Source organism: Rhinatrema bivittatum, chromosome 4 (assembly GCF_901001135.1).
Source record: "Rhinatrema bivittatum chromosome 4, aRhiBiv1.1, whole genome shotgun sequence".
NCBI classification, from domain to species: Eukaryota; Metazoa; Chordata; class Amphibia; order Gymnophiona; family Rhinatrematidae; genus Rhinatrema; species Rhinatrema bivittatum.
Genome location: NC_042618.1, coordinates 111,411,891 through 111,424,073, shown reverse-complemented (window position 1 = coordinate 111,424,073; position 12,183 = coordinate 111,411,891). Strand labels below are relative to the sequence as shown.

General features: G+C 43.7%; 1 protein-coding gene across 4 annotated transcripts in view; it reads left to right on the top strand.

The window, feature by feature from the left end:
• The window catches only part of TMEM62 (transmembrane protein 62), a 144,870-nt gene extending 132,911 nt beyond the window's left edge, over positions 1-11,959 (top strand). For 2 of the 4 annotated variants that reach the window (XM_029598680.1, XM_029598682.1), the window contains one exon: positions 9,926-11,958. In XM_029598680.1, the coding sequence (XP_029454540.1) occupies positions 9,926-10,249 (324 nt within the window). In that variant the 3' untranslated portion in view covers positions 10,250-11,958. Of the gene's footprint in view, positions 1-8,644; positions 8,796-9,925 lie in introns of those variants that run through there. The other 2 variants (XM_029598681.1, XM_029598684.1) reach the window with 2 other exon arrangements.
• Positions 11,960-12,183: the final 224 nt, after the last annotated feature.

Here is a 12,183-nt window from a genome sequence, read left to right as displayed (position 1 = left end):
CCAGCACTAGGATTTCAAAAAACACAACTACCACACTAGTCTGTGGTAGTGGAATCTGCCCAGAAAAAATCAAAGCGTGTCCGTCCACACTCCTCGACTCCTCCAGGGAAAGATCATCGCTTCCTCGACTCCCTTGGCAGGAAAATTTACCAGGGTGCACTCTTATCTTCCAGAATCTCTGCCTATCAGCTGTACATGGCACAGTATCAGAGAGATCTCTGGAAATAAATGGAGGAATTCACAAATTCTTTACCTGCACAATTTCAGGAAGCAGCACAGGCCATAGTCACCAAAGGCCTAGAAGCAGGGAAGCATGAGGTAAGGGCTGCTTATGATAATTTTGACACTGCCTCAAGAACAGCAGCAGCAGGAATCATGGCACGCAGGTGGGCATGGTTAAAAGCCTCAGACCTCAGGCCTGAGGTACAGGAAAAGCTGGTAGATTTACCATGTCTTGGAGACAATTTGTTCGGAGAAAAGGTCCAGGATGCTGTTCAACAGCTTAAGGATCACACAGAGACCCTACGACAATTGTCCCAACTACCACAGGAGACATCAACATCCCTCTAGGCGCCTTCCTCGAAGGGACCCTAGGCATTCTTATTACAGACCAAGGAGGTACTACGCCCAACCTGCTAGAACTAGGCCTTCTAGGCCTACTCAACGTTCACAATCTAGACAGCCCAGAACAATCCGCACTCAACCTCCTCCACAAACTGGTCCAGCAGCGGGTTTTTGAAGATCAAATCAGAGAACAGACCCACCTTCTGAACCCCTGACCAGACCTGCCAGTAGGGGGCAGAGTATTCTATTTCCACTCAAATTGGACAAATATAACATCAGACCAATGGGTACTCTCCATAGTGTCTCGAGGCTACAAACTAAATTTCCTCTCAATTCTTCCAGAATTTCCACCAACTTCCTGCCCACAACAAAATTCTCAACTAATTCAATTACAAATAGAATTATCCACCCTTCTGAGAGCCAGGGCCATTCAACCAGTGCCCCAGACACAGCAGGGCAGAGGATTCTATTCCAGATATTTCCTCATTCCAAAGAAAACTGGAGGCCTATGTCCCATCCTAGACCTCAGAAATCTCAACAAATTTCTAAAAAAGGAGAAGTTCAGGATGGTTTCTCTAGGCACCATGCTCCCACTTCTGCAAACAGGAGATTGGCTTTGTTCTCTGGATCTTCAAGACGCTTACGCTCACAATCCAATATTCCCTCCTCATCGCAAGTACCTGCGCTTCATGGTAGGCCATCAACATTTCCAATACAGAGTTCTACCATTCAGACTAGCCTCCGCTCCCAGAGTATTTACATAATGTCTAGCAGTGTTAGCAGCACACTTGCACAAGGAAAGTGTCCATGTATTCCCATATCTGGATGACTGGCTCATCAGAAGTCAATCTCAATAGGGAGCTCTTACGTCTCTAAATCGGACGATTGCTTTCCGTCACTCTATGGGTTTTCTCATCAACTATCAAAAATCCCACCTTACTCCGTCTCACCTACTTCAATTCATAGGAGCAGACTTGAACACAACCCTATCAAGGGCTTTTCTACCCGACAATCGAGCAGAGACACTTTCCCTTCTAGCAAAGTCCATTTACTCAAAGAGTCAAGCGACAGCTCATCAGTTTCTAACTTTATTAGGCCACATGGCTTCCACGGTTCATGGCACGACTAGCCATGAGAGTAACTCAATGGACTTTAAGGTCACAATGGATTCAAGCCGCCCAACCACTGCATTCTCCAATTCAAGTAACCCACCAACTACGTTCTTCTCTACTTTGGTGGGCGAACAAGAACAATTTGCGCAAGGGCCTACCCTTCCAGAAAACAGTCCCACAGATAACTTTAACCACAGATGCATCCACGTTGGGTTGGGGAGCCCACATAAACAATCTCCAAACCCAAGGACAAAAATTGCCCTTTAAAGGATCGCTCTTATTTGAGAGTGAGCTGGAGAAAATGGCCAATAAGTGGGGTGAGTCTCCAGTTCATCGATTACTAGAGGATAAGAAACAGATGCCGCAATCCTTCAGCACAAGAGGTCTTGCTAGGAGGTTCAGATATTTTCGACAATACAGAGGAGTGACTTTTCAAAGGACTCCACCTTTGGGTGGATCTCAGTCCTTTCGTCCCAGGCAGCCCAGAAGGGGCGTGGGCTCAGGTAGTAGAGCATCCCGAGCCTCCCAATGATGGCGTGCCGACCCACCTCTGCGATCAGGAGATAGGAGGTCGCCTCTCTCTCTTTTATTAGAGGTGGATCAAGATCACAACAGACCAGTGGGTGCTGGAGGTGATAAGGGATGGCTATGCGCTAGAATTTCGCAGTGTGCCTCGGGACATGTTCATGGTGTCTCCCTGCAACTCTCCACAGAAGAGACAGGCAATGGAGATTACGCTGTCAAAATTCCTCTGCTTGCGGGCTGTGATTCCAATACCCACGTCTCAAGAAAATAAGGGCCAAGATTCTAGTTATTTCATGGTGCCCAAGAAGTAGGGCTCTTTTTGCCTCATCCTGAATCTCAAAGTCATCAACTGTTATTTGCATGTGACTTGTTTTCACATGGAAAACTTGTATTCAATGATAATGACAGTACAGTCTGCGGAGTTCATGATGTCTCTGGATCTGTCCAAGGCATACCTGCATATTCCCATCTGGCTAGAGCATCAGCGATTTCTGCATTTTGCAATGTTGGGATGTGATTATCAGTTCTGAGTTCCATGTTTTTGTTAAGAACATAAGGAATTGCCATGGTGGGTCAGGCCAAGGGTCCATCAAGCCTAGCATCCTGTTTCCAACAGAGGCCAAACCAGGCTACAAGAATCTGGCAAGTACCCAAACACTAAGAAGATCCCATGCTACTGATGCAGGTAATAGCAGAGGCCATTCTCTCAATCAACTTGATTAATAGCAGTTAATGGACTTCTCCGCCAAGAACCTATCCAAACCTTTTTTAAACCCAGCTACACTAACTGCACTAACCACATGCTCTGGCAACAGATTCCAGAGCTTAATTGTGCATTGAGTGAAAAAGAATTTTCTTCGCTTAGTCTTAAATGTGCTACTTGCTAACTTCATGGAGTGCTCCCTAGTCTTTCTATTATCCGAAATTGTAAATAACCGATTCACAGCTACTCGTTTCAGACCTCTCAGTATTTTAAACAACTCTATCATATCCCCCCCTCAGCTGTCACTTCTCCAAGTTGAACAGCCCTAACCCCTTTAGCCTTTCCTCATAGGTGAGCTGTTCCATCCACTTTATCATTTTGGTCGCCCTTCTCTGTACCTTCTCCAGTGCAACTATATCTTTTTGAGATGTGACCAGAACTGTACATAGTACTCAACGTGTGGTCTCACCATGGAGCAAATCAGAGGCATTATGACATTTTCTGTTTTATTCAACGTTCTCTTCCTAATAATTCCTAAACTTCTGTTTGCTTTTTTGACTGCTGCAGCACATTGAGCCGACGATTTCAATGTATTATCCACTATGATGCCTAGATCTTTTTACTGGATGGTAACTCCTAATATGGAACCTAACATGTAACTACTGCTTGGGTTATTTTTCCCTGTATGCAACACTTTGCACTTGTCCACATTAAATTTCATCTGACATTTGGATGCCCAATCTTCCAGTCTCGCAAGGTCCTCCTGCAATTTATCACAATCCACTTGTGATTTAACTACTCTGAATAATTTTGTATCATCTGCAAATTTGATAACCTCACTCATCGTATTACTTTCCAGATCATTTATAAATATATCAGGCTTAATTGTTTGGGGTAGTAACTGCCGCAACAAGCAAGCTACTCCCACGCTTAATTGTCTACCCAGACTGTGAAATTCAGTTCTTGTTGGTTGTTGTCTGAATGTAAATTCTCTGTTCTTCATTCCCTCTTTTAGATTCTTGACCTGAATCATCCAATTACAGGTGTACTAGGATCCCATTTTTTCTCAACTCCACTGCCACCACCACCATAACCTTGGAAAAGGTTCTGGGCGTGATGCCCAAACCATAATGGGATAGGACGTGATGTCCTTTTGTGGATTACAAACTGGTTAAAAGGCAGGAAACAGAGTAGAATCAAATGGTCAATTTTCTCAGTGGAAAAGGGTAAACAGTGGAGTGCCTCAGGGGTTTGTACTTGAACTGGTGCTTTTCATTACTTCACTTGGAAAGCGTTTAATCAGTCGGTTTCAGACAGCTTTGACCTTTGTGCCTCACCTTTTTCTCTGCTCTCCCCGCTAGCCTTGGGAAAATGGCTACCACCGCGTCTGCATTCCGCCCTCTCCGGCATCCCAAGAACGGCTATGGCAAAGCCTCACGCCATGTTTCTCCTAAGGGCCTCCTAGGGTGCACACACACGCGCGCTACCCACGTGATGGCGGGAACCTCAGGGGCGTCCCCCTCAAGTGACGTCACGCCATCCGGGGATTTAGCCTGCCCTTGTTTGCTAGCTCATCAAGTTAGCAAGGATCGTGATACGGATCGTGAATGGATGGAAAGCCTTCGGTCTGACCTACTCTGCTGCTTCCTTGCTACCGCTGGAAGCTCTCTCTGCCCTTCGGGGTATTTCAATAACCTTGGGTGCCCACTCATTGGGGGCCCTCTGCTCTCTTTCAGGTGCCTATCTGGGATCAGGTACTCGCTCTTCGAGGGCCAGCTCTCCCTGGTACAGTGCCTGCATTCAACTACTTCTGCCTGCTGGAATCTTCACCCATACAGTCAACAACTTAGTGAGAAATCTAATTTCTCAGTCTGTCTCATCTACAGCTCTGCTGCGCTGGGAACCTACACCTGGATTTCCCTATACCATCTTGGTGAGACGGGTCCTGGACTGCCACCTCTGGTGGTATGCATCAGCTGTATAATAAAAGACAGAACTCTGTGTTTGTGTGTCCTGAGTCTAGCCTAGTACTGTGGCTCCTCACGGGGCTCCTCCCCGTGGGCGTGGTCATCCCACAGTTCCCAAGAATTCACTCAAACACCTCAAAACCATAACAGAAAGTATATCCAGCGCAGCTCACTGCTTTAATGGCAGGGAGAATGAAGAAAAGAGGATTAATATTCAGACAACAACCAACAAGGACTGAATTGCACAGTATAGGTAAACAAATAAGCGTGGGAGTAGCTTGCTTATTGTGGCAGTTACTACCCCTAACAAATTAAGCCTGATATTTCACTTTGAATGCATATCCAGCGCAGCTCACTGCTTCAATGGCAGGGGGAATGAAGAAATAGGATTTACATCCAGACAGTATCTGACAAGGCATTGATCTGAGCAGTATGAGTATACAAACATCGGGGTAACTTGCTCGACTCGACGGTTACTACCCTCAAACATTAAGCCTTATACTTCATTTTGATGCAGCTCCAACACTGCTCTCTTCATCAATGGCGGGGGTGGAAGGAAATTAGAATCAAAAAGTTACCAATAAGGGCCATGAACTCAGCAGTCGGAGTAAGAGATAAGTATGAGAAAATAAGTGTGAAAGCTTGCTGGGCAGATTGGATGGGCCTATTGGTCTTCTTCTGCCATTGGGTCTCGTGCAAGTTGATCTCCTTGTTACAGGAGCTAGGTTGGGTCTTGAACCTTGCCAAGAGCAATCTTCAGCCATCACAGTCATTGGAGTATTTCGGTGTTTAGTTTGACATGAAACAGTGCAGATTGTTCTTGCTGGAGGGCCGTATTCAGAAACTGATGGCACAGGTGTGTCTATTGACGAATACAGTATGCCCAACAGTGTGGTCCTAAGTTCAGATGCTTGGATTGATGGCGGTGACTACGGAGGTGGTGCCATTGGCAAGGTTGCATCTGTGTCCTCTTCAGCGCACACTGCTGTCTCATTGGAGCCCACAGTCTCAAGATTATTCGATTCTGCTCCACATGTTATGGAGATCTGCTCTCAACTACAGTGGTGGTTAAAAGCGGATCATCTAAGAAAGGGGTTTCCCTAAAATAACCGGACTGGCTAGTACTCACAACAGATGCGATCCTCCAGGGTTGGGGAGCTCACTGTCTGGAACTGACAGCACAAGGGCGCTGGAGTGCACAAGAGTCTCTCTGGAACATCAGCTGGAAGCCTGTGTGGTCCAGGTGGCATGCTTGCTGTTCAGTGATAGGTTGCAGAGTCGAGCAGTCCGGATAATGTCATGACTGTGCAACAACAGTGGCATACATCAGTAGGCAGGGAGGAACCAAGAGCCAACTAGTATCGCAGGAAATAGCTCAACTTATGGAATGGGCGGAAGTGCATATTCAGGAGATCTCGACATTGCAGGAAAAGACAATATGAGAGCAGACTTTCTCAGCAGACAGAGTCTGAATCCAGGAGAATGGGAATTATCAAACAAGGCGTTTCACCTTATAGTGGATCGCTGGGGCCTTCCACTTATGGCGACTTCTTGCAGTGCAAAGGTTCCTCGATTTTTCAGTTGCAGGAGAGATGCAAAGTCCTAGGGCATCAATGCTATCATGCAGGAGTGGCTGGAGGGCAAGCTCTGTATACTTTTCCCCTATGGCTCATATTGGGCAGAATGGTTCGGAAGATTGAGAGGCACAGAGGAATGGTGCTTCTGGTGGCACCAGATTAGTCCAAGAGATCATGGTATGCAGATCTGCGAAAGCTCCTGGTAGACTCTTCCTTCCAGTTTCTGGTACACGTGGATCTGCTACGGCAGGGGCCTGTTCTTCACAAAGATCCGAATCAATTTTGTCTTATGGTATGGCCCTTGAGAGGGTTCGGGTGCTGAAGTGTGGATATTCTGCTGAGGTGATTGCCACCTTGCTACGAGCGAGAAAGTTCTCCATTTCCTTAGCCTGTGTGTGGGTTTGGCGAGCGTTTGAGGCTTGGTGTGAAGATCAAGGGGTTCTTCTTCATTTGGTTAAGATCCTGCTCATTTTGGAATGTTTGCTGGATGGATTTGAGTAAAGGTTTGGCCCTTAATTCCTTAAAGGTACAGGTGGCACTCTTTCCTGTTTCTGAGGTCAGGTGAATAGTGGGCCTCTGTTGGATCATCCAGATGTGACCCGTTTCTTGAAAGGAGTGAAGCATCTTCGGCACATTTAAAACTAATCAGAGAAAATTCTTTTTTATTCAGCGCACAATTAAACTCTGGAATTTTTTGCCAGAAGATGTGGTTAGTGCAGTTAGTATAGCTATGTTTAAAAAAGGATTGGATAAGTTCTTGGAGGAGAAGTCCATTAATTAAGTTGACTTAGAAAATAGCCACTGCTATTACTAGCAACGGTAACATGGAATAGACTTAGTTTTTGGGTACTTGCCAGGTTCTTATGGCCTGGATTGGCCACTGTTGGAAACAGGATGCTGGGCTTGATGGACCCTTGGTCTGACCCAGTATGGCATGTTCTTATGTTCTTAGGTCCTCCCTTGAAGTTACTGGTATGGAGTTTTAATCTAGTTCTGGATTTTTTAGACGGCCCTACTTTTTGACCGATGCTTAACCTTTCTTTGAGGTTACTGACCTTAAAAACTGTGCGTTTTTGTGGCAATTTGTTCTGCTCGTCAAGTATCTGAACTACAGGCATCGCTGGAGTCACTCAGGAACTGTTTCTATGAGTGACTCCAGGGGTGATACAACTGCGTACTGTTCCTTCTTTGTTGCCAAAAGTGGTCTCGGATTTTCACTTGATTCAGTGTGTTTCCTTGCCATCTCTGGACAGGGAAAGAGATGCGGAGGAATGTCGCCTGTTACAGCCCTTGGATGTCAAGAGGCATATCTTGAGGTATTTAGAGGTTTCTGAACTTCTCAGGAAGATAGACTGGCTGTTTAACCTCCATGGTGGGAATAAGCAGGGTGAGCCGGCATCACGGGTTACAGTAGCCTGCTGGATTAAGTAGGTAGTCATGGCCGCATATGTGGATGCTGAGCAACTGTTGCCTAGTCAAGTTAGGGCTCATTCCACTAGGGCTCAGGCAGTGTCATGGGTGGAGATTAGATTGTCTCCTGTTGACATTTGCCAAACTGAAAAGTGGTCCTCTTTTACACACCTTTTTCAGGCATCATTGCCTGGATGTTCAGGCCTGAGAGGATGCAGCTTTCGTACATGCGGTTTTGGCTGGACCAGGGGCAACCTCCTGCCCTATTCAGGAGTAGCTTTGATACATCCCACAGGTTTTGGATTCACCTGTCTGTATGCTAAGAAAAGAGAAACTACTACTTACCTGATAATTTCTTTTTCCTTAGTACAGACAAGTGAATCCAACTTCCCATCCTTGGCTGCCGAATGGTTGTACCATGATCCTCCTGCGTGGCTGTGTGTTGCATGGAGTACTGGTAAGTGTCATTCATGTTCCTAGATTAGTGTTATTACACTCTTTGTCTGAGCTCAGTGTTTTCCTGTGGGCTGAGTGCTGGAATGGTTATTTGTTAATAATCAAATTTTGTTAGTTTGTCCATAGTTGCCTTTTGTAGAGAATACTGGCAGGTTGATGTCACATCAGGGGTATATATACTGTGATGTCAACTTTGCTTCATCTCCATCTGCCTATAGAGATGCATAACCCACTGATTAAGTAGTAATTTCTCCATATGTATTTCATCATACTTAGTCTGTTTATTGGGAAACCAATATCCTGCTTATTGGATTTTATTGTTAATTCCAGGATAAACAGAAAACCTACAAATCCTAATTATCTTTAACACATAAGAACATAAGAACTTGCCATACTGGGTCAGACCAAGGGTCCATCAAGCCCACCTGTTTGCAACAGTGGCCAAACCAGGCTACAAGAACCTGGCAAGTACCCAAACACTAAAAAGATCCTATGCTACTGATGCCAGTAATATCAGAGGCCATTCCCTAAGTCAACTTCATTAATAGCAGTTAATGAACTTCTTCTCCAAGAACTTACCCAAACTTTTTTTAAACCCAGCTACACTAACTGCACTAACCACATCCCCTGGCAACAAATTCCAGAGCTTAATTGTGCGTTGAGTGAAAAAGAATTTTCTCTTATTAATTTTAAATGTGCCACTTGCTAACTTCATGGAGTGCCCCCTAGTCCATTTGTCTGAAAGTGTAAATAACCAATTCACATATACCCTTTCTAGACCTATCATGATTTTAAAGAGCTCTGTTATATCCCCCCAAAGCTGTCTCTTCTCCAAGCTGAACAACTATATTCAGACACAGTCCGGATAGCAAAGTTAGCTGTATAAACTTATCCAGCTTACTTTGGATGTATATACAATAGTGCAGCTCCACTCTTCAATATAGCCAGTTCTGGGGTGGAGTCAGCTGTTCAACTAAGTTAGCCAGATAGATGCTGATTTTCAGTGTTATGGGGCTAATATAGCAGGATAAGTTAAGGACAACTGAATAGCTTTAATATAGCCAGGGATATCCTGCAGCATGCCTGTGCTCCTGAATATCCCTGCAAAGTTAGCAGGATACGTTTATCCAGTTAACTTTGCTAGCTGGCCAGCGGCTGAATATGGACTTCCATGAGTCTACAGAATAATAGTTTAAAAGGAGTCTGCATTCTATGTACTGTGCAGTATTTCTGAAATATATCAGGTGGTAATATTCACCCTCTTCACGTTAAAAGCTTTATTGTTCTTTATATTTTTCCTTGAATCTGTAGGGGGCAGTTATCTTAGAACAGTATCGGCAATGAGCTCATATGTAGTGAGATTAGATTGGTTTGTGTATCGTCTGGGGTTAGTTGTGAGACATAACAAGATGGACTATTCATATCCAGCAACTGTCAAGTAATCTGTAATCTCAATAACATGGCTGCTTATTAAGGTTAAGGAGAGTGGTTTAAGGAATTTTGAACATAACGACTTTAAAGTATTTTTGGTGAAATAGTACATGGTACAGTTTTTCATTTTAAAGCAATTGCATACTAACTGTGCTAACTGACCTGTGTTCTGTTTTCCAGCTGGCATTCTTTAACTTTCCTTTGATGGTTTACTTGTGTTGGTGCCTGTTGCTACGTTGCCAAGGTCACAGCTTCTGCTCCCATTTCCGTACCAAGCGACTCTCATCTGTACCAGTCCATGTCCTCATGTTTCTACTGCTGTCCTGGCAGGTGTATTCCTGCTACTTCCTGCTGCAGACCTATGGCACCCTGTCTTTCTTCCTTTCTCCTATGCGAACCTGGCTTGTGGTGATGACCCTGCTTCTTACTCAAAGGACCTGGACACATGGCTCTTCAGAGCTGAAAACATACATTGTGGAGATGAAAACCTGTCAGAGCTACTGATAGCTACTATTACATCAACGTTGGTCTTCAGATTGGATTCTGGCTCATTTTTGTGGGATGGAGATCAGTGTGTGGTTTTGTTTTTTTTTATTTCCATACCATCTCCTCCCTTTATTTATCTTTGTTGAAAAAGAAGAACGCTCCAAACAATGCTAAAATATTTTCTTATTGGAAGCAACAATTGGACATAGGTCCAATTTGCAGTATGCCAAATGTTTTGCCAGGATAAAGTCTATTACTGGTAATGTTGTCCTATGGGCGATGCAATATAAATTTCTTATGAGATACCATTTCTTTCAAAAGCTAGCCCACTTAGGAAAAATCTCTGTGTTGGATCAATGTGTTAAATGCCAACAGTTAGGAACATTGGGGCATCAGGCTTGGGCTTTGTCATTGATTTTGACATTTTGGGGAAAAGTTCTAGATCACTTGAACAGTCACTAGGGTACAGTTGCCTAGGGATCCCAAAGTTATTCTTTTTGATGGAGATAAATTTACTAAGCTATGGACTAGGAAGGCTTTTTAACTTGGCAAAGAAGTCTATTCTGCAATGTTGGTTAATCCAGGGGTGCTCAAATCGGTCCTATGGGCCCCCCAGCCGGTCAGGTTTTCAGGATATCCCTAATAATGTGCATGAGATTTATGTGCATGCACTATCTCCTATGTATGCAAATATTTTTCATGCATATTCATTAGATCCTAAAAACCTGACTGGCTGGGGGGGCTCATAGGACCGGTTTGAGCACCCCTGGGTTAAGCGATGAACCAACCTCTTTGATGACTTTTGTTTTTTCAGTTTAAACTTTATTGAAATTTTTAAATAAACATTATCCATTCAATAACATTGGTCTGACCCAAGTTTCTTCCAATGCAATAAAAGTCATTACAGAAATGAACTCTACTGTAAAGTAAATGAATCTAGAATGGAATATGTTAGATTCTACAGTGGGACCAGCTATAAGTGATAATAATGTAAGCTCTAATTTCCTTCCCCATCTTCATCCCTCCCAGCTATATTTAGAGCTTGCTCTTTGATGATGATAATAGATTAGGTTCCCATAAACAGCTTTTGATCAGAGAAAAGGAAACATATATCCACAACTTTGTGTTTTTACGCTTCCACTGCTCAAAGGGCGCCCAGATACTCTTAAATTTCTTCATGTCATAGTACTGTTTTTCCATATTACATTTTCTCCGTTCGGGATTGTAACTGTGTTTCCATGGAGAGAAGACACTTCCTCCAACACCTTTCCACTTCTCACTTAGCATCCACGATAATTTGACTTAACAAAGATGAAAGGTGTGAGACTATTTCTGGGACTAGGATATTTAATAATAAAACTTTAGGTTCCCTGGAAACTGTTAGCCCTGTGGTTTGTTGTATGAGGTTCAATGTCATATCCCAATCAATCACCTTTGGACACTCCTACCATATATGAAAGAAAGTGCCTATTTGACCACATCGCCTCCAGCATTTACCATTTATCTCTGGATATATTTTATGAAGTTCTTTGACATTTTGAAGAAATTCCCTCTATCAGACTTGCATGCTTGAAAAGTATGTTGAAAAGACAAACATGTCTAAATGGAAAACATTCCTGAAAGTTTGGAACCAGTACTTGCAATCACTACTATTTAAAGCAAGGAACTTGATATTGAATGATTCCTGATCGGATGGACCTAGCATGATCTTAAAGCCCTACTAAAGTGTATATTGCGAACTGATGGAAACTCCTGGAGTGAGAAGGGGTGGGGGTAGGGTTTGGGATTAGTTTTCTAAATTGTTGCTGTTGAATAAGGTCATGAACGTTTGGACTAGACTGAGAAGAGTGAACTAGTCTCCACTTCCTTTTGTATTCAATTTTTCTTTAATTTTTTTTATTTCAGTAGAATGTGGAAGTTCAACATCACATACCAAATGTGTATTATCATAA